The sequence below is a fragment of the Strigops habroptila genome, chromosome 6, assembly GCF_004027225.2.
Source record: "Strigops habroptila isolate Jane chromosome 6, bStrHab1.2.pri, whole genome shotgun sequence".
NCBI lineage: Eukaryota > Metazoa > Chordata > Aves > Psittaciformes > Psittacidae > Strigops > Strigops habroptila.
Window position 1 is genome coordinate 32,468,333 of NC_044282.2, and position 23,689 is coordinate 32,492,021.

General features: G+C 36.8%; 1 protein-coding gene across 1 annotated transcript in view; it reads right to left on the minus strand.

The window, feature by feature from the left end:
• The window catches only part of SMAP1 (small ArfGAP 1), an 85,435-nt gene that overhangs the window by 21,690 nt on the left and 40,056 nt on the right, over positions 1-23,689 (minus strand). Inside the window, exons 5-6 of the mRNA XM_030490442.1 lie at positions 17,065-17,142; positions 15,533-15,613 (exon numbers count right to left, since the gene is read on the minus strand). Coding sequence (XP_030346302.1) covers positions 15,533-15,613; positions 17,065-17,142 — 159 coding nt within the window. The remainder of the gene's footprint in view (positions 1-15,532; positions 15,614-17,064; positions 17,143-23,689) is intronic.

Here is a 23,689-nt window from a genome sequence, read left to right on the forward strand (position 1 = left end):
CAGCCTATATAATTTTGGCATAAACAAGGTGTTGAAACTTTCCGAAAAGAACAGAGAGGGAAGTCACCCTGGAGCCACTGGAAAATTTTATTTCAAATCATAAAGAGAAATGTGATGTTTAATTTCTTTTCTGGTAGCTTTACTCCAGCAGGACTCACACATGACTAAGCTTTCTGTAGAGTGGTCTTTTGAGATGTTAAAGCTAAATATTGCGCAGAATGAGCACAGAAGCGTGCAACAGGAAAAAAACCCCACATAACAAGGCAGTGACATTTCTTAAATTTAATGTTTAATTTAGTGTTGAGCTTTATCTAAAAATTACCACATTTTGTAGAGGTGCAATACAGCATGACAAATGCTTGGGAATTCTGCAGCACTAAGATTCATCTCAGTTTCTATTACTAGTCTGCTTGACTCCCACAGCAATTATTTTTAAGTACTGACACCAGTACTAGATAAACTATTCTTTGTCAAGTCCTTTGGAAAAAGGCTGCATAAAAATAGGAGACTAAGCAGCATTAAATAACGTGAAAATAGCACTAAAAATCTGCTATGAAAAAAATAAGTAGGAGGGAACAGGTACACAATTTGGTGCAATTATTTTTAAGTGGAGCCTTCAAGGTTACTTGGGGCTACTATTTTTTTACAACATTCAAGGTTGACTCAGCAACATATGTGGTTTTATTAAGTGAAGTACACAGTTATAGCAATTCCTAGATATATTTACTTTGGGTCATATATTAAGAGCTTCTCATTCAAAATCATCATTATGGTACTACTACATACTTCTGAGACACTGTCCTCGCAAGCAGCAGAGCATCAAAATGTCTTTGATATGCAGGCCTTACATTTCCATTTTTCACACTAATGTTCACTACACTGTTCTTCAAGGTTGTTCTCATGTTGGAATATCTAGTGAAAGCAAGCAATGTCCTCTGCCTTAAATTATTCTGAGATTACTGAAAAACAGTTTCTTTGCAAATATCACTGAAAGAGACTGAAGCCAGAATAAGCTTCCAGGGATTCGATTCTTTTGCATCCTCCACATGATCAGCTTATTATGTAGCATGACTTGGAATTTTCTGCCTTAAGTAAAACTGAGCCCCTATTTTGAGAAAAGCCACGATAACCTATTTAAGTTATTCCTTGTTCAGCAGGTATTAGGTACTTCTGCCAACTTAAGGAAGCAAATAAAATATTAACCTTGCAGCCTTTTACAAATATTTTCACTGATGAAGTACATCTCTTAAGTAGAGGAGCAGGGACACACTCATTATTCAGATCCAGTATGGGCACCATAAATTTCTGCTATCAGGCAGATGATTACATCTAAATCCTTCACGCTGTACATCTATAATACAGTAAAAACATAAGTGACAGCATGGTTCTAATACCTTATCCATAAGTAGTCCTTAGGTAACAAGATTAAACATCTTTGAGTATCTGAAGAGCAAATATTTTAAAACAGTGAGGTACTTCCCGTGACTTTGCCTCTAACAAAATTAATAGTTGAGAAATTATGTCTACAGGTAAGAAGCAGCATCTCTTTCCTATCTAAATAAAATGGAGATACAGAAATGAATATTTGGTTCTTCACTTAATTTGCACACATATCCACCATCACAAACACAATTCAAAAGCAGACAACTGTGGAGAAGATCAGGCCACCTGTAACTTACTGCAATTTTAAAGCAAGCCAGTGCATAAGCCTGCTTTAATATTTTTATATAATGTAAGTTTCTTAGGCTCACATTGAGCTGATGCCTTCATTTGTGAGAGCTGTACCACCAGTCTGCTTGCAATTCATAGAGATACTAGCTATGATTTAATCATCTTGTTCATTTTCCTACCATTTAATTTCTAAGATTTTAAATTTCTAGTTCATCAGGTTTTGGAAGAAAAGTTAGGAAAAAAAATAAATTTTACTGATGTTCTGAGTTTTATTTTGCTCAAATTCTGACTACATCCTTAAAGATCAAAAGAACATTATTGTAGAAAACTTCCCAGTTTACATAAAATGAGAAAGTCTTCCATTCCATCATGAAAGGTAACACACCAGTGTTTAGGCTATTGCTGAGTAGTGCTTGCACAGCATCAAGGCTTTTTTGGTTTCCCTGCTCTGCCTTTACAGCAGTTAGGCTGGAGGCAAGTAAGAAGTTGGGAGGAGACACAACCAGGGCAGCTGACCTGAACTGACCAAAGGGATGTTCGATACCATATGATGCTGTGCCCTCTGAACTTTGCCCCATCAACAGATGCCATACTGATGTAATACTTTTGATAACTGTATCATTTTAGTTTTGTAAGTTTTGCACAACCGTATTTCTTTTTTGCTAATTAAAGCAGGTCAATCTCTAAGTACCTCGTTTAATAAATTCAAGGACTATATATGCACACGCACACATATACACATACAGCCAGCAATACTTCCACCACTGTTGGTCTATTTTCTTCATAACCACCACCTCTTCCCTTTCTCTAGTGTTCTATAGACTTTGCCAAGCAGATAGGAGGAGGACATTAGTCAAGTGAATCAACCTATATATGGAACTCACCCTACAAACCACAGTGAATTCCCATGTTCTGTTTTCCCATTGAAGCTTAGCATACACAAGTCTCAAAGCCCTGAATCTGAGTATTACAGTTTTGCAGTTGACTCATCCAAAGGTAAACTTCCACTCCCTGGAATGGGCAGCTATGTTTTCTCACAAAGACTTAGACAGCAAGTCTGCAGCAGATGGGATAGTAACGAACATTAAGTAACCCCTGAAGCATAAGTCGCATACTGTAGGAAGTCCAGTGTCTCAGTCAGGCATTTTGATCAGCCAGCTATTTTTATGGATAACCATTAAATGAGTAATTCATTCTGCCTCAGAGAAAAGAAAAATAATGAAAGCATTGCTAAGTCAACCCTCCTTCTTCCTCTGTACAATAATTCCAGTACAGCATATGCAATGTTGTCTACAAGGGATATGGTTATCTCATGAGGAAGACAAAAAGGAGGGTCACTACCATTATGACTGACAGTCACACACCTATTAAATTCATATACATAACAGAATGCTATGAGGTCTGTTGCTAGTGTTACCAACGGTCTCTTTCTGTGAAACAACAGCTTGTCCTTTCTCAAATCTTGGCACCATGCTCATATGCATGTCTGCCTACTCCTACTGATGTTAGGAGGGTGGGGAGGGGAAGACAAGAGGGAAGTGGAAAGCTTTACACCAGCTTGCTTGGTTGACAGAATAGACAACAACATGAGGTCTCATAAGTGTTAGAGTTTGAAGGAGAAAAAAATATTCAGCAGCAGTGTCTAGCAGCAACTACACTGCTCTTTTTTTAATTATTATTATAGCAAAATAGGAAAACAATCTAAGTTTGTGAAATGATTATGGACACTACAATCCTTTAAGAACATTTTTTAATATGACCATACACTCCAGAGCATATGGGCAGTCTAAATTCTGCATTTGTGAGCTACTCTTCTGCACATGTCTATTTACCAGATGACTCTCCTCTGACAGAGGCAGCTGAAGGCATTTCGCACTGCAATTGGCAACAGTGAAACAAACTTGCTTGGTAAGGCCTAGTTCAAAAGTGCCACCACACAGTGAAAATACTGTGGTTATTTTTCATTGTAATGAGTGACTTCAGGGAAAAAAGAATAACATTAGGTAAGTGAAGTTTCTATTTTCTGCTTCTGCAACTTTCTGCCAATTATCTTCAGGTGTACAAACTTTAAGGGTTTAACAGTTCTAAAAGAGATATGACACCCAATAGAAATGTTACACACACCCCCAAGACTTTAAAAACAAGTGGAACTTTTGCTGAATGCACTAGTACAAGATATTAATATAAACAATTTACAAGGTTTCATCACCAGCATTTAGGGTTAATGTTGACATTATTCTCATTCACATTACTCAAGAGCATTACAAGAGATAGCATACATGGTGCAAGATGTAAGCCACAGGACTAACAGCTCTGAAGGAGAAAAACTCTCCAGTCAGGGTAGTCATAAGTTTACAGTAAACATCTCTCCTACTCTGAAGCAAGATATCAGCCACTGTCAAAAATCTGATTTATCAGCTGTCCAGTCCAGTTATCTGCTCCTGTTTTCTTTCATACTTTAATATTACACAAAAAAAAAATACTTTTCTGCACATTTTCCTCCATTTTCTTCCACTTCAGTGAAAAATTCATATGAATCTAGAATTCAGTCTGTTTCAGACACAGCTGACTACCCATGCATTCCTTATTTCTGTACCCAATCTTAACTACAAGAAGCTATATGAAAGCTGAAGATCTGCCAAATAATTTAGTAAAAAGCACTTCCAACTTAAAGCAATTTCCAGTTTACTCACTAAAGCTTATAGATGCTTCTATGGTTACTGAACAAAAGTCTTCCTTTGCTCTTATTAGGTAGGAATTGTATGGCTTGTGCATAAAGTAATTGGATTCCTTCCCTCTTCATTACCTGCTTGCAATAAAACTTGCAAGACAGCATAAACATTTGAGAATTCCCATATGAGAAAATAATGTTAGTAATTTACAATAAGATTACAATAGGTTTGTAGATATGATTTTTCCTGACAGCTCATATACTTCTACTACACAAGTTAGTTTAATCTGTATCTATTTAAAGCATTGTCCACGTGGGTATCCTAAAGTTTTAAACAAATGTTTTTACAGCTTTTGTATCTGACATGTAAATAAGTAAAAAAATTAATAAAAACTAATCTTTTCATAATATTGAATTTAAAACACAGTAAAGATGAAACGTGATATTCTGTTTACCCTCCTATAAGATACCAGCATTTTTTTGAAGAAACTCTGGAATCAAACTAACTCTTCAAAACTTAGGATACTTTTACCGAGCAATGAACTTTTATTTTGCCTAACTAGCAAAAAAGCCAGACAACAAGTATACTACATTGAATTAGAAGATATACTACAGTGGTATCATGAAGTTGTACAGACTACAGCAACTCTGCAAACAAATTCTGATGCATCCCTAATCCAGGAAAAAATGCATGTCAGCCAAATAAAAAACCCCCAAAACTGCCACTTAGTTATGAAATAGTTATAATATAGAATTACCACTTATTTATAAGACTAGAATTACCTCAAACAAACAGCTAACCCAAGGGGAAAAGTTTATTATTAAAGTCTATGGCAATTATTCCAATGAATCGCTCTCAGAAACTGAACTGCTCATGCTGATGTAGGCAAGCTAATTTAAAGCATTTATACCAAGCAAACCAACAAACCTGAACTGCCTTATTTTTTATTTATTTTTTTGTTGTTGTTAAAAAGGATTCTGTACACATGAAGGTAATTTAGATGAAACACACATCCGAAAGAAAACATTTTTAAGTGTTCCTGATCTATATTTCCACTTTAAAACCCTGGGTATATGGATTTCATTGTATTTTTGCAGTTAGGACAGGATACTTGTATAAGATTATGTAAAATGTGTTGTATCTCTAGTCATGTGAATTAAAAACTTCATAGTAGAACTAACAGACAGCTGCACCATAATCTTATTCCATTAATATGGTTTTATCTGGGTCTAGGCTATAACTTGCTAATAATTTCTGTGGAAAATGGATTAGGACTATTCCTTTGTTACTAGTTATTGACCACCCTGTACTACCATTTTACTTTAACCAAATTTAAAACATTAGCTCAGATCTCATTTACTTTAGCCAATGTATTCCAAGAAGGCTTAAAACCTTTCGTGTCTCGTACATAGCTGAAGCAGTTTAGGGCTTCTTTCTAATGCATCAATCTCAAAGGCCCTTTTACTTTGCTCAAAATAAGGTATGCAACTGTAGAAGTCCAATTTCTTAAAAAAGTTGTCTTTATACTTACTGCTGAGACTATGACAAAATATCAAAGATTAAATCTTTCTCTTTAAAGCCTTATATTCATGTATTAAATTTATATAATAACAACCATATTTGAAATACTAGTTGTATGAATTCATTTTCAAATACGTTATGTTCTTAAAGCTGACAAGTTCAGAGTAGGGTCTGAAAAAAGAAGGCAAGCTCCTTCTCCTAAGTTTGGTACTTGAAGAAAAGCATCAGATGATTGTGAGATGATTGCTAGGTAACAGTCACAAGAAGAAGTAGGAACCTGAAGCCGAGTTAGAGATGGCAAAATTGCAGAGAAGGACAGGCACATAGTCTGAGTGCAGAGTTATCAAATTTTTCTAGGGATTCTGGGGGGCAAGAATTTGAGCAGAGTTTGCTGCAGCTCTAAATCTTTGAAATGATCACCCCAGAAGCAAGGACCTGTTTACAAGGACACAAAAGCAGAGGGAAAAACTGTTTATCAACCCTTCTCCTATTTTGTGTTGTCATGGAATTTGATTTAGATAAAACTCAAGCATGCTACTTTTAATCCAATAAAACCTGGGGTTTAAATCTTTTAAAAGAAATCATTATGAAGTAGAAAATCTAGACAGATCCATCTTAAAGCTGTAGCTGATCCAGCGTCCCATTACAACATCTACACATCAGATTAAGGTCAAAGTGTTTTAATGTGTCTCAGTTTGCAAGCTGTGAAATGCAATACACATGGTTTGTACTTTCATAAGCTGTTTTAAATACATCTTCAGTTTTAGCACCATATATTATGGTTATATGAACTCAGCTTACATATTTTTCCTCCATTTCTATTGAGCTCATTAGTCTGGGCAAGATTACAATAATGGAGCTATATTAGTTCCAGTTCCTCATTCAAACGGTTTTCTTTTATAACTTTCCTTCTAAAACCCTTCCAAGTCATACATAATACAATATCATTGTATACATCAGAACTAAGGGGTGTGTGTTTCTAATTCCTTCTTCATACATCTCCAGACGAGAATGAGCTGTTTCAGACACAGCAACCGATTGAGCTCATAGTGAAAAAACAATCCAAACCAAGCATTGCTTTCCACCTCTAGTCATGAAGGTATACTTTGCCATCTTTTCCTTAAGTATAACAAAAATGCTTTTTTTGCTGGAAACATGCTTTTTGCATGAAACTTAAGTTCACCCAGGATCAAGACCCTACACCCTTAGCCAGTCACCAGCTCAGACCAGGGATCTTTCCAAATGCTGACATCCTACTCACTGGCTAGTCCAGAGTCAGATTTGCTAGCTGTTAGACACACGTGTGTGAGCACAATATGGCTATCTCCAGTAGCTGTTTTTAGAAACACTGCCTTTCCCACAGTTGGCTTCTAGATGCTGGTCTTTGCAATTACTGACCTTCAAGTTCCCCAAACCTACAGTCTCTTTCCAGTGGCCAACAACAATCTTTCAAGTCGTACTTGTCTGATAGTCCAACACACTCACACACAACATGGTTGCAAACAGAATTTGGTAAGAATATAGAATTGCCCACAGTGATCAAGTTCAGGGCTCAGACAAGCATACTGCACAGTAACCTGCATGTATGTGACTGCCCCTTTTTATCCCCTTCCCTCTGCTTCCTCATGCTTGTTATGCCCCAATCCACCTTGATTCCTCCATTTCCCTTCTTTTGGTCTGTCACCTACACATCCCATAATAAGTTTCATCTAATATTCTCTGCCCCATCCCCAAATTCTTTTCTCTCTGAATCCCATAACAAGTGCTATAGCCTAGTATGCAATCAACCCTTACTTGCCGGGGGTTCTTGGGAGAGAATCTCTCTCCCTGACCCACCTCACTGCTCTTCTTTGATGGACCTAGGAGAAGCAGATCTCTGTGCTATGTTTTCACTCATTAGATTGTTCCAGTTCTCCTCCCTATCACTGTCCCTCTGATACTTGCAGTCTTTGTGTTTTAGTCACATAGTCCTTACAGCATCACACTGAACATTGTTTCACGCAAATCACCTCTAAATTAGGACTTTTTCTAATAGAGTTCTGCTTCTTAGAGTGTTGGACCGATACTCCGTACTGGCAATCTGTTCTATTATTTTGGCAAGCAGTACAATACAAACACTTTATGAAGTCTAGGCATACTACGTCTAAAGAGATGCATTTAAAAAAAGCCTCTCAATTACCTCCATGGAAACTCAATCCTGTCAATGCAGATAATCAGACTGAAATAACCAGAATTAACTCCAGATGTTAATTTTTCATACTTCTATATCAGCTTGTTGCTTTTCTTTTGCTGCTATAGGTTAGGAATTGCATATGAGAATTTTATCATACACAAGTACACAATTCTGTTTCACAAATGCAGAACTTACAGGGAGAGTGTTTAATAAACACGCATCATTAGTTCATGTGTATGACCATTAGCTGTATTATTTTCTTCTGCTAGTCATGTTTTTTTCTCCTCAGTTTTCTTCTCATTTCAAAGCTATCACTTTGAAATGATTACTTTAGAAGCTAATTAATTTCAACCCATCACATGCGATATCAAAGTGGATTTCCCTTCACTTGAGTAAACTCCATTTTCTGTGTCTTCACCCTCCGTATCATCATAATCTTTAACACCAACTATCAAGAAGCATTCTAGCCACAGTCCAATCTAGCAGTCTACATCTTTCTGCTTTTATTCTCCAGTTTAAATAATATGAATCTACATGAAATTTCTGGCTATTCTGAAAATGAATATTTAAATCATCCTTATAAAATGTAAGGATTGCTAGAGCTTTTTAGATTCACAGCTTCAAAGATTCTGAAGTTTTACAACTGCGTTTCAAAGTGATATTACAAAGGCTCTGACCTGCTTGTTCAGGCACCCATTTCAACATTTATGCTGAGATTCAACCAAACCAATTTCTTTTACACGACTAAAATAGTCTGTCTTTAAACAAAGGAAAAATATATATTGATATCTACTCACGGTGTAAACTGAGGATGAAGTATAAAAGACAAAAATACCTGTAGGTTATCTTGAGCAGAAATTACCCATGTTGCTACGCAGTGTAAAATACACTATCTGCCTAGCAAACAAACCTGCAGTACCTTACTCTGACATTAAGTACAATATCCTCAAGTTGAGAGAGCCCAAACTTGCTGAGCAGAGAGGTGGACAGATTTACTTTTCAACAGCACATTGACATGCATGAGGACCAACCTCGGAACTGCAGGCTCCAATTTTATAAAGCAAAAATTTCAAATAAAGCTGGAAGACAAGCTCATCCAGCTGCAACCCTTTTTTCAACAAAGACGGGACGCAACTGCTCGCAGGTGGGTTAGCAGTGCTGATTAATATATAAGAAATTTAGCATTTTAGCAATGCTAGTTATTTGAACAGCTAGGTAACTGGTGACTTCATTTTGTACCATACTTCTCATCTCACAAAATTACCTGCAGTGAGAAACTTGTCCATTTCCTTCAAATCATGTTAAAAGATTCTTGTTACACCTTATCTTGCTTTTATTTCTTCCCCAGCTACAGTGCTACCTTCCAAATACCTCTGAGTTAATTCTGTGCAGACATTAATTATGTAACAGGATGAAAGCAAGAGCCATAAAGTTTTCAGTGCAACTGTTCTAGTGCCCTGAGCAACTATCAAAACATAATAAATTCAACAGTCTGAGTAAATACTCTTATTCCTTTTAGTAAAAAGCCACACAATCAATACCTACGTCAGGTCTGAATTTAAACTGGAAGACACTGAAAGTTGCAGAACAGTGTTTGGAACCTTTGGTGAAACCTCTTACAGCATTTTACTATTTTCTTTTTTAAATAATTTAAAGCTTAAGCTAGTGTTGGGGCTTTTAGCATTTCCAGTGGCATCTAAAAATATTTTTTTATGGAAAACAGAGTTACTACCTTTATTAAGATTTGCACATCTGACAGTGCCTCCCACTACCCCACTGCCCTATCGTCATGGTCACACACTGCAGCAAGATCTCTCCCCTGAGGAGTTTAAGCACATTCTAGCTTAAGCACATTAAAATGAAACAGAACACACAAAGACACTTGATTGCCTTGCTCATGCTCCAATTCTTGCATTATTTTAGGAAAACAAAGACAGCCTATTATTCGAAACAAGGTCATTATTTTGAGTGACATTATTTAAATCAAATGTCTTTTTCCTGTTATCAACTTCATCTCATCCAATCCTTACCCGTCTTTACATTCAGTTCTGTGTATCAGTACCACTTCTGTAAAAATGTCCTGCTTTTTGTTCTTGCACATTTGGTGGATGGTACACAATCTCCTAACTAGTACTATAATTTTTTTTAAATTTTAGATGAGATTGTATATTTGCATTTTGAATCATATATGCTCCTGTGGTTTCAAATGTCTCAGAATAAGTAAGTCTTGGTCATATAGGTATTTTAATCTAAACTTGGCATCCATCCATGAGTAAGGCTGATTTAGTTCATGCTTATTTAAATGCACCCATTTTCTTTTTGTTGTTCAATATACACATAAGTATATGTAGATGCTGCCTTTGTAATTGTCTCAAAGTCACCAGAAAAAACTGTGAAGCTTATCACAAGGAAGCAGGAAAAACCTGAAAATGCCATTTGTTAATAAGTATTACCAACTGAAAACCCAGGGCAATTCTAGGTTTTGACCCTGCATGGAGCAAAATATAACTGAAGATCAATTAAAAGTAAGCCCAGTTAACAAAACCTTTTTGTTAAAAATAGTTTGGCAAGTAAAAGAAAGGCCACTTTAACCAAAGCAGCCAAAACCCAAGCTTGTTCTCAGAGTTTTAAGATTCCATTTCTATAGAACTAATCAATAAATAAATAAATAACAAACATTAAAATACTGTTCTGCTGTAGACCAGAGTCGAGACTATCAAGTTGATACAGAGAACACACACTGGGCTGAGGAAAAAAAAAAACCCGTAATACTTTTCCTGTGGGCTGACTCCTTTTCCAATACTAAAAAGACAAATACCCTTCTTCCCATCTGACAAAGAAAGGGTTTTCTTTCAATTGCTTCTACCTGCAATATCGATTTCTTAATTTCTTTGTCTACAACTCCCAATATGTAATAAGAGCCATGACAGATTAATTTCATTAACTAAGACTATTTTTCAAGGCAATCCTCAAACATAAAGAGTCCTTTGTTACCTGCAAAAGGAATGAATTGCACAGTTTCGGGAAGATTCCAATTTTATTTGCCTTTCTGCAGATTAGCATTAGAAGCAACCAAAGAACCCAAATTAATCTGATCTCTTCCGTAAAACTGAAAAGGTCTGATTAGAAATGTAAAACCAGGCTGGGACAGGTCCAGAAAATGCAGACTGAGAGAATAAGAAGCCTTAAAACCCTTCATCCTCTGGAGGGGTAGGAGGCAGGGAAACAGGTTGTCCTATGTCTTATCACATACTCCTGATTAACTTTTATCTACTTAGTCTGAATTTGTGAAAGCAAACACTAAGAGTATAACTATGTATTCAAACAGAAGGCAAAACACGTTTCTGTTTTTCTGTCCCTGTGATAAACACTTGATTGCTTATGTATTACAATTTAAATTTATATTACATTTTATATAAAAATACAAAGAAAAACCATTTAAAAATAAAATCACTCAGAAAAGCAAATAATGTTTAGAAGTCTAGGGAAACACTATTAACATTTTTAGTCAAGTGATTTAGCAAATATATCATCAATATGGTGTCAAAATAAAGAAAGCATTTAGAATATTTATAGTGTAATTCTGTATTTAAATTATTATTCAGGTCAATATTTGTGAGTCAACTTATTCCTACAACTTAAAAGTAATCACCTAACTGGTGTTTATGTGGACACTAAAAACGTTGCAGGCTTTCATTCTTCCATGCCTTCTTATAAATGCTACCCAGTTTTAAAGAAGTGAAGAACACTAGAGCACTATTTGCTCCAACTCATTTCTCCCTGTACAAAATTATTAGGATGATGATTTGGAATACTTTGGTGAAATAAAAAACATCCCAAAGAAGTAACTGGGGACGAATAGTTCCTCTTGTCTCACTTGCAACTTGACAGGTTGATGTTTGTGGAAGTTTTAGCTGTCTTTGGCGGAAAACAAATGAACGAAAACACCGCCCTAATAAGCTACATTAAGTTCTTCCTATTTGCTTAAATGAATATTTGACACATTGTTCTTTCTACATTAAGGGAAAAAGCTGCTTATATGATTTTTCCTCACTTTTATTTGAGGGGTTCTCTAGCACTTTTTAAGTGCTAATAAACTTATGTCAGTGCCTCCATAATGTGGGCCATCTGGTGCTGGTTGGTACCAGCTGAGAGGTAGCAGCTCACTGTTATTGCTGAGTTTAAGCTGGCAATTTAGTCTCCAGTTTGGTGAAGAAAAACAGCATTTGAATACTACCATTGAAAAATAACCTCTAACTGTCACTTAAATCAACTCTATACACAAACAAGAGCCAATTTTAAACTCAAAATGCAATATAATAAAACAAAATTCACAGTGTCAAATAGTACTTCTGTTAATCAAGTTTAACTGCTGCAATCCTTCAGAAATATTCATCATCCCAATACATTCAGCAGAATTAAAAAAGTCTTAACTTTGAATGCCGATATTAGTTTGCAAAAGCACAAGTGGTTTTGGAAAAAAAAAATAGTTTGTTCTTTACATCGTAGCCATTTAACTTTACTATCCCAATACAACACAATCTTCTCTTAAAAGGGCTTACTTTCAATAAATTAGATACGGTTTCATGGTAACTACGACCCTCAATATGCAATATTTTACAGTGAAGCCATCACAATATTTTCATGAAAGCTTTCAACTGATGTGGAACCTCTAAAATATAAACACCACAGAAAGCTACTAAGTGCTGAAACCAAACACTTCCAAACCGTTCAGTGCCATGGACTCAGCTGAACTTTCTAATTTAGAGTCAGAAACACTTGCCAAGTTTTCCACAGACAGTTTTCCAAATCACTTCTGGCTTAATTCTGGATTGCTAGCATTGATGCACCTTGTTTTCTTCATTTAAAAATTAGACTATATAAAAGGTTGAACCCAACAAAAATCTGAAAGTTTAGGCATATGAATTTTCTCCCCCTTTACTATGGGAACACTCCAAAGCCCCGGGACGTCATAACTAGTTATGCCTTTTTTTTCTGACTTTGTACTGCACATGGACATAAAAAAGCATGTCTTGAAAAAGACCGGAATTGCCCTAGTTGCTCTGAAATTCAAGGAGTCATTCATACAGCTCAGTCCAAGTTCTCTGTTCTAAAAAGTGCAATCAAGTGCAGTTTAGTAAAGGGCCTTTACGAAATGAAGTGTTATTATTCCTTAGACTGATTGTTTGCAAACACTTCTTAGCTCATTCTTTGCACCTCTTCTTTACCCTTGGGGCACACAATCTCCCCAGTTCACACACTAGTCATGATCCCTCAGCCTAAATGACCAGACTGCATCCCACCTCCTTCCCTTCTATGCTTCCTTTCAGTGCAAACAGGTACAAGATGGATGGAGTGCACGATGTGGTTGCTGAAAACATGATACTATGGTCAAGATGCCAGCATTCCCCTACTGATTCATAGATTACGGACTATAATCATAGAATGGTTTGGGTTGGAAGGGACCTTAAAGGTTATCTACTTCCAGCCCCCTGCCATGGGCAGGGACACCTTCCACTAGACCAGATTGCTCAAAGCTCCATCCAACCTGGCCTTGAATACATCAACATGAAGTATTTAAAGTATCCCACAGACAGTCTCTAACCGGATGGGAAGTGTATCATTATCAGTCAAGCTAAGAATATTAATGTTTATCAGCTCCCTGAAGCAGAATCACACCACAAAAGCAGCAATTCCATATATAAAAATAAAACTTCTTGGTTCTCTTATATCTCACCAGTACTTTCCAATGGAAGCACAAGCATCTCATACAGGTCTCTTTCCTTTGGATTTTAGAAAGTGACTGTGATTTTAAAATATGTCAAGTTTACAGGCTGCATCTAAAAATAGTTAATTTTGAACCATCTTTAAATGCCTTGAAAAGCTCAAGCTTAAAGAATCTCTTAAATTAAAAAGATGACCCACAGATGAGTTCCATCTGAGCAATCAGTGCTGACACATTAATAATGAAATAAAATATGCTGAAGTACTTCAAACATTTTGCATATGTTACAACAGCACTATTATCTAATGCAGATACGTTTACCAAATTCCACGTTTTGTAGTACAAGCACTTCAAATCAAAATACTTCTTTTTACCTGCTTAATCATTAACTGGTAATCTAATGATAAATGAATGTAAATCTAATCAGTGGCATTTGAATCGGTTTTTATTTCAAGTGTTAGGGTAGTCCCTCAGCTGTAACTATGCACTGTCATATTTTCTCCTCACCTAGCCAAGTATTCAGAGCCACGTGACGCGGTTCAGGCATCCTCACAAAGGGAAACCCTCTCTCCTCCAGATCAAAACTAGACCTTTTGGCTTTAGAAAGTTAAGATTTCCAAACCACAGCAATGTTTTTAGACTTTATAACTAAAGTATATTTTTCTAAGGACTAGAATAAAGCATTTAATTCGGCTGGATGCCCTTGTAAAACTTCAATAATCAACAATTTTAATATTTTTGTCATCCATAAATACGCTTTAACCTCCTACAATATGAATGAGGATATCCTTTTCCACAAGCTCAGTGAAGCTACTTGTCACAACAAAGTTTGCTTCTGTGCTAACTTAATTCGAAAGTGCTAATCTAATTTTCTAATTTCAGAAAAAAATATACTGGTATTGGGTAGGGGCTTTTTTCCCCTCCAGGTGTGCACGTATTTTTGTATCTTGTTATTTATGCAAAATAAAAAACTTCTATTTGCAAGCTGAACTAGAAATAAGTCTGCAATCATTATGTATGAATACATAACATTTTTCATAATTGTAACACAGTTTATTGGGGAATAAACTGACAGATGGAGACTCCAATGCATTCTGCAGGCTGTACTGCAGATCAGAACATACTAATGGATTCACATCATCTGAGAGAGGACATCTGTTTTAGAAGAAATTATTGTACTTAATACTTAAATTACCCATTCCATTTTTGTTTAGCTTTATACAGAGCTGTACATGAAATTTTAATTGTACTTATATTGCTGAGGCTACTCATTATGCTTTATTACAGCTGCATACAGAAGCACCTTAACTGGTTTGCCTGTTATGTTTTGTGACATGAACTAGTAGAATATTTTCAAAGAGTTATTAATGAAATTCTGTAAATTATGCACTCATGTTTAAAATGGATTCATTTATGAAAGACAGAATTAGGTGATCATACGGCACTGACTAAAATTGAAAATTTTCTGTGCAATAATTGCAATTGTACATCTTAAAAACCTTAATTAGGTTTTTAATCTGAGCTTAAATCTTAACAAAGCTTAACTCAGATCCCTCTTTCCCAAAACATATTCCTCATTGTATGGCCAACCTACCTCTGGACACAAGCAACAGCACAAGTAAACCATTCACATGGATTATTCTGATTACTATTCATATACACTCATATATATACACACACATATACACAAATGCACGTTTTACAAAGCTTTTTACATGTCTAATACTGTGTTTATTTTTTAAGTAACTGGACAAAATGAACTATTCTTACCTTTTCAACTGCTAATTGTTTTGATGTTTTTTCAGATTCTCTCTCTCTCTTTTTCTCTTCTTTCTTTTTTTCTTTTTCCTTCTGAAAAAAAAAAACCAGATTTTGCTAGTACTCAATAACAATGCATTTGCAAATATTGAATGTCTACAGTCATATACAATACAAAGAGATCTTCAGTTCCCCATTCATAGTGAATACATAAAGACTTAAACTGTTCACCAGTGTTTCTGCCTCCACACCTCACAAAGCCTACAGGAACTCTCTTGATTCCCAGCGACTTTATTTTCATTCACTTCAATTTCATTGTGGACTTGAAAACCCTTAAGTCCTTCATCTTCACACTTCACAATTTCAATATGCAAGCTTTCTGCTTCAGCTCCATTAGATAAAAATGAATTCAAACTAAATAAAAACATTTCTCAGATGCTGTATTCATGCCAGATCTTCAACTCAAGTGTTTCATTACTTGCAAAAGCAGTGAAAAAGCACTAAGAAGACAATGAAATGAAATTTGCTTTATACTGGTCTAAAATTCTAAGCAAAAACTTTTTGTTGGTTTTTTCCCCTCCTCCCCCCAAGATTCATTTCTAACAACATGGCATACTGGTTACACAGAGGAACTTTCAAATTTGAATTCATCAAGAGAGGCACGTAAGAAAGAAAAGGCAAGTTTCATTCTAAATGGTTGCTGCTATTCCTGGTACAACTTGAAAAACACATCAAATTCACCAAGGCACGTGGACTTGTCCATAACGCTGTCATTTAAATTTTAATTAATGTTTAAATATAGTTGAACTAAAATAATTTATAACATCTGTCCACATTTTATGTATTTAGAAGAAAAAACATGATTTATGTTTAGATCATAAGTTATTTCATATACTGTATGCGGTCCCAATTTAGACTGAAATATCCAAAAGAGCCTAGCATTGAGTATTTGCATTCTAAAACATGTATTTTGTTATTGTTGTAAATTGTGACATTTACTGAAAGTTCATACAAATGATGCCTCATCTATTACTTAAGTTTTTCAAAGACCCTTCTAAACAGTAAAGGTAACATCAGCACATACACACATATCCCAGCTAGGATGAGTTAATGGGAGTGTCGCCAAATTAATTGTATATTTATCTCCAAGGAGATTGAACTAAATGGCTGGAAGAGTACTGATAATTTAGATTCTGAAACAAGCAACTAACCAAAAAAAAGCTACCGAAAATTATTCCTGAGGAAACACAACGTCACTCATGCCCATTAGCTGGGAATGAAACGGTGTTTTCACAGTTTTGTGACACTAAACGAGAGCAGAACCTGAACTTTGACATATAGAAACCAAGAGGTAACAACCATGCATGTGCTTTGTTCCACTGTATTGGCCATTTTCATTTATCTAGTGCAGGAAGCAAGGAGAGAAGTTTTCATGTGCCTGAAGTTTTACCAGCAGTTCTCTAGTTAGCTCAGTGAAATTACTCTACAGAAAACATTTATGCAAAGCAGCAACCTGACAAGAGTTACACCTGAAAACAATATACCTCTGCTTTGCTCTTCTCAGCAGCAGCTTGCAGAGAAGGAGAGGATGCCAAAGGCTGAGCAGCATCAGAAGAGGATATCTGTATAAAACAGAGGAAAGAAATGAGAAAGAAAATAAGCAAGAACAGCTAGGAAGGGAGGGAGCAGCATCAGCTGAGACAGGATTTTCTTTTTTTTTTCCCCACTAATTTTGGGGTGAGGGGGAATACAACACAGAAGAAACAAAGAGGAGACAAAATATTTCCTTTTTTTGTCATCCCCTCCCCCCCCCTTTTTTTTATCAGTACGATTTTTAAAGCAAATCTGTCAGGTAGGAATGACTGACTTATAATGAAATTCACTAGAATAGAATGTAAGAAAATGAGCCTGGATAAGATCATATCACAGGCCTAAGAAAAATAATTAGGTTTCATCCATTGTTCAGTTTTATCCAGTGTGACTATTGAAATATTAATGTCCTGAAGCATGAAGGCACACTGTCCCAGAGGAGGGGGAGAGAAGAGAGTGTCTTTGTTCTTGTTCACTGTAAGAGTATTTTTATTAAGAGGAATACAAAATAACTCTGAGAGTTATACGTTAATTAAAGTTCTAATTAACTCTTCTGTAAGAGCATTCGAAATGAGTAAAGAGCTTAGGGTTAATATAAAGCTGCATCCTAGCAAGAGGATGCCAGACCTTCCGGATAGGTGATACTTCTGTTCTGGAAATCAGTATGTAAAACTGGTATTAGACTTCTACAATTATCTAAAAGGTATCTTACATATGCAACAGACGCGGTCTGCTCAAGACAATCGGATTTCTCCAAATGCATTTTTATACATCTTCATATCCTGTTACTTTATGCATAGTTGATTACTTTAATGGAAACATTGTATTTCTAGTCCCCTTATTACAAAAAAGCAACTGAATCACATTTACCAAACATGTAGAAGATCTTCAGAGCTATAAAGCTGACACTTCTACACTGTCTTGTATCACCTCTACTATCTACAAGGAAAATTTAAAAATAAATGAAGCTATTACAGAGCAGGTCATTATGGTGGATCAAAATAACCAATTTACATGACATGCTTTTACTTCGTTAAAAAATACCAGCTTGTGCTGAAAGGAAAAACTGAAAGCTGAAAAAAGCCCTTTACCTATGTCTAAATACCCCGTATTTCTTACAGAAAATCCTACTAGTGCCATAGCTTATATAAGTAGAATATTCATATAATATATATATTCAGTATTTTTACAAACTCAGAAACTATACCTATACTGGAAGGTGGTGGAGGGCTTTAGGAAAAATATTTATAAGGTTTAATTTTTAAACTAAATTTTACCTGCAGAAATATGAAACCGAATCCTCATTTTTAAATTTACTGTTTCAAAATCCTCAGGTTATTAGAAGAGTTACGGATACATCTGCTGCAATGAAGCAGTTTCTTGAACTGTAGCATCCTGTTGCTATAGGAACACAGGGATCCTGTTTATTCCAATTACACAACATTGTAACCAAATAAAGATGTCAGAAAAATTATTAGGTAACTACATATATTAAACTATGAGCTCTACCAGCATGTTCCTTACTAAGATTTCAATTAACTGCAAATGTGTGAAATTGTCATAATGGAACATCTTAGGTTTACTTTCAAGCTTCTAAAGATAAAGTGGAATTTTTGTTTGGGGTTTATGTTCTTTTGTATGCTTCAGATTTTAAGAAAATTCAAGCTTGATAGCTCTTACAGGTGAACAGCAAGTAACAGCTACTCACCACACAGTACCAGGTAAGTGGAATTTCATTTGGGCATTGGGGAGAAATCGGCACTATAGATGTCTGTAGCACAGTTTCATGCTCACACAATAGTTCTTCTCAATCTGCCTATCAGCTTCATTAATTAAGGGATTAGCTAACCTAGGATAAGGTAATCCTATAAAGGCCTGAAAATAATTATTATAGTTTTGCCAATCAAGTAATGGAATCATAGAACCATGGAATCTATGGAGAAGCGTCATGCAGGCTTCAAGCAGGAGACAGAGTAAAAAGCAGTTGCCGTCTAGCCTGGGATAGGGAACAGGATGTACAAGTCGAGAAATGCCCAAGTGTAATGTTTAAAGACAAACAGCAGCACTACATTCACTTCAGGCTAAAAGCAGCACTTGAAAGCATGCTTCACATATGCAAATATTCAACTAAGTAAGAGTACAAAGGCACATTACTGAAGATAATATTTAAGAGAAGGCACATTACAATGTATAAAGAACTGATTAAGTTTATATAGGAAAGCAACAGCATGAGTTTGGGCTGCTGAACAGCTTTATCGCTACTGCATCATGTTAAATTTGTTATCTACCATGCTGCACCAGATAAGGAAACATGAATGAAAAAATCCAATCAAATCAAAAGGTGCAGCTGGATAAAACTAAACATGCGGATGTTGTTGCCTGCCTGGACTTTGATAAAGCCCTTGACACCATTTCCCACAGCATTGTCCCGGAGAAACTGGCTGCTTGTGGCTTGGATGGGTGTGCTGTTCATTAGGTAAAAAACTAGCTGGATGGACGGACCCGAAGAGCTGTGAATGGAGTTAAATCCTGCCAGCAGCCAGTAACAAGTGGTGCTCCCCAGGGCTCAGTACTGTGGCCAGTCTTGTTCAATATCTTTATCAGTGATCTGGATGAGGGGCTCAAGTGCACTCTCAGTGAGTCTGCAGGAGACACCAAGTGGGGTGGAAGTGTTGATCTGCTGAAGGATAGGAAGGCTCTGCCGAGGGATCTGGACAGGCTGGATCGAAGGGCTGTGGCCAATGGTATGAGGTTCAACAAAGCTCAGTGCCAGGTCCTGCATTTGGGCCACAACAACCCCATGCAACGCTACAGGCTTGGGAAGAGCGGCTGGAAAGCTGCTCAGTGGAAAAGGACCTGGGAGTGTTGGTTGATGGCCACTAAACATGAGCAGCTTGTGCCCAGGCGGCCAAGAAGGCCAACAGCATCGTGGCCTGTATCAGCAATAGTGAGGCCAGCAGGGCCAGGGCAGCGATCATCCCCCCCTGTACTTGGCACTGGTGAGGCCGCACCTTGAATCCCGTGTTCAGTTTTAGGCCCCTCACTACAAGAGGGACATTGAGGTGCTGGAGCAAGTCCAGAAAAGGGCAATGAAGCTGGTGAAGGATCTAGAGCACATCTTATGAGAAGCAGCTCAAGAAACTGGGGTTGTTCAGCCTGGAGAAAAGGAAGTCAAGGAAGAGAGACCTTCTCACTCTCTACAACTACCTGAAAGGACGTTGTAGTGAGGTGGGTCTTGGTCTCTTCTCCCAAGTAACAAGCGATAGGACAAAAGGAAATGGCCTCAAGTTGCACCAGGAGAGGTTTAGATTGGATAGTAGTAAAAATTTCTTCACTGAGAGTTGTCAATCTTTGGAACAGGCTGCCCAGGGAAGTGGTGGAGTCACCATCCCTGGAGGTATTCAAAATACATGCAGATGTGGCTCTTAGGTAGATGATTTAATGGTGGATTTGGCAGTGTTAGGTTAACAGTTGGACTTGATTATCTTAAAGGTCTTTTCCAACCTAGATGATTCTATAAAACAGGATTAAAACAGAGGCTGGTGCAATGCATCGTGGTGAGTGGTTAAGCAGCCAACAGTATCAAGAGCTGGTCAGGGTACCAGGGAAGCCTAGAAAAATACTTGCCATTAGGACAAACTGATGCTTAAGAGACAACTGACCTGTTAACCCTGTTCAGGTTCCCAGCTGGCACTGAACCAGCTGCGTCCCGACCTCAGAGCAACACAGCATGGCCCATGCTGAGTGCAGGAACCTTAGTGAGAGGCAGTGCTCTCCAGCTACAACAGCGTCCCTTCAGTGCCAGCTATTCTCCTCCTCATCTGTGCTCAGGTGTCATATTGTGTCATGTCCATACACCAGAACTAGCACCAATGACACTGCAATGTAAGGGTATTCTTTTTCAGTTAGAATGAATTTTCAGTACTATGCAAGTCATTATTATGGGTGCTAATACCTTCTTCAACCACAAAGAGAAACCAAATACCTTACCCATCAAATGCTTGATTTTCAGGAGATTACAAAACATTAATTTATAAACCTTAACCCCATATTTTAGCAAACCTGCTTGATACTCTGAGATGTCAACAGAACTTCAGAGGTTTTGTTTGCCCTTGTACTGTCCCCCAATTCTTACTTTGAAAGGTTGTGGTATGTTCATATTTCCAAGCTACAGCGCACTTTACAGATGTACTGTATAGCAAAACCCTCATTGGCATAAGTCAACCCTAAACAACCTCTAGGCTATTCTGTTGACTTCATTGCCAAAACCCAGATTAGACCATTCAAAGTTCGCATTAATGCTTTCTACGTCCTGTCTGCAGTGCAGACATACCATTAGCTATGGGGGTTGTTAGTCATTGAATAGATGAAACACCAATAAGGAACAGTGGTTGACAAGAACTTGTGTGCTGCTGGCTTGTATTTCCAGTAAATCTTTGTTGTTAAAACTACTGCAATGATAAAGTGGCTCATAGAGCTGTTCCTGTCTGTAGTCAAAAGATTCATTAGCTTGCCAACAAATGGCAAATGAGAAAGCATCTGCTCACTGACCTATTTCTACATTTGTGGCCAGCAGTGGGAGTGCTGAGGTAACCCAAGTACCAAACCACTCACCCATGACAGGTATACGCATCCAACTGTCCAAGAGTAAGTGCTGCACTCGGCCCTGGTGGAACTGCCTTTAATTAGTTGAAAGCCACAAATGCACTTTAAATATTTATAGCAGAACCCTTATCATCACTCAGGGTTGCCAAGCAAGGTTTTAATAATGACTTTAAAACTGTTTTTAAGGAGACTGAGATCACTGAAAAGCAGCACTATGTAATCCCACATCAAAGTAACATACAGGTTTCTATTTAGTATTTATCAGCCTTTATTAAGAGTGATTTGTTTCTATAAACTAGATCAGAAGCATCAGTAAAGGAATATTACTCCATAGTTGGCTCCAAGTCCAAGTATCTGAAAATACTGTCGTTTAGAAGCAGACATCCCTTCTTTAATGTGTGTGTGTGTGTGTGAATCCGGTTTGCAAAAATACACTATTCCACAGCAATAGTTGCTGTTATCACTTTTCTAATTTGTCCATTTTAATCCAACTGCTATATTCCAGTGGAAACAAAGAGGAAAAAAAGCTAAAGAATCAGTTTCTAGAAAATATGGCCAATACGGACACCAATTATGAAGTCTGAATTGCAGACAGCAGGAAAGGTAGAAAATATCTTTGTTTAATTTAGATCCAATGGCAAAAGACATTTCAGCAAGAAGGTACTAAAAGTAAGATTTGCCATCAAAGCCACTAAAGACAAGTGACCAAAACCTCTATACTTTTGGCTACATGTGTTACACAATAAATTCATCTAAATTTCTACAACAAAATCTGAAAAGCAATTACCAGCCATCTTCCATAATTCAAGTAAAGCAGCACACACTACTCTAATACTGTATGTTAACACTACGCTCTGGAAAGCTGTCAAGTAAGATGTCCTTGATTATTGGCACTTTAAAGTACCAGACAAAACCGATGGCAACCCCTGCAACCAGCAATACATGCTGCTAGAAAAAGAATAAAGTTGACATGCTTGTGTGCATTAAGAACATACTGCAAACTGACAACTAGCATCTGAGTATTTCATTTTAGTTTTCAACTTAAAAGTAAGTAGTTGGGCTTTTCGATTAAGCAAATTCAGAATTGCCTAAAGGAGGGAATGAAGGCAAGGAGCTATTTCTTAAGTTTCTACATTTATACATATATTGTGTATATTCATATGTCCACAATATTTCAACTGCATTTCAGAACAAAAGACTTGTAGTCATTTAAATTTTAGCAATCTTTTCCCATTGTTTGTGCTTTGGGACTTCTTTTTAGAAAGCAAATAAAGTAAAAAAACCCCAAACATTTTGCATAATGAAAATCAATACTGTCTTTAAAGCACCATGTACATTCCATGCTGAGCAAGAAAATATATACAAACACACTAGTACTGTGATTTCATTTTCACCTCTGTGAGAGACTGTCTGGTTTACAGAAAATGGGAGACTGGTAAAGAAAGAATCTGCAGATTCACAGTATTACAGTTCCCCGTCCCTCTTGCATGGCGATGTGTCACCTGTCCCCATTTCCTCCATTAAATACTTCTATAGTATTTAAGTTATTACTCAGTAGTGGCAGTATCCAAACATGTGCTATGTTAATAGTTCACATACAAGCATCAATACAACCAGTATTTGGCCCAATGACTTTGATGTAGTCTGTGCACCAGGCTAGACTACTCTTTCAAGTGAAAAACATAAGCTTAAAAGAAGCATTAAATGAAGCTATCAGAGAATATAACATACAAAATCTCAGAATGATTTTACTTCAGTTTGCAGATAACAGTCACACAAACACTGTTGGTCATTAAGGTCAATGTACTAAATAAGTTTCCACCAGCTTTGATTTGTACTTGTCCTGGGTTCAGCTATAGCAGTCATTTTTCTCCTTCTTAGTAGCTGGTGCAGTGCTGTGGTTTTAACTTTCAGCCTGGGAACAACGCTGATAACACCGATGTTTTTAGTTGTTGCTAAGTAATGTTTACTCCA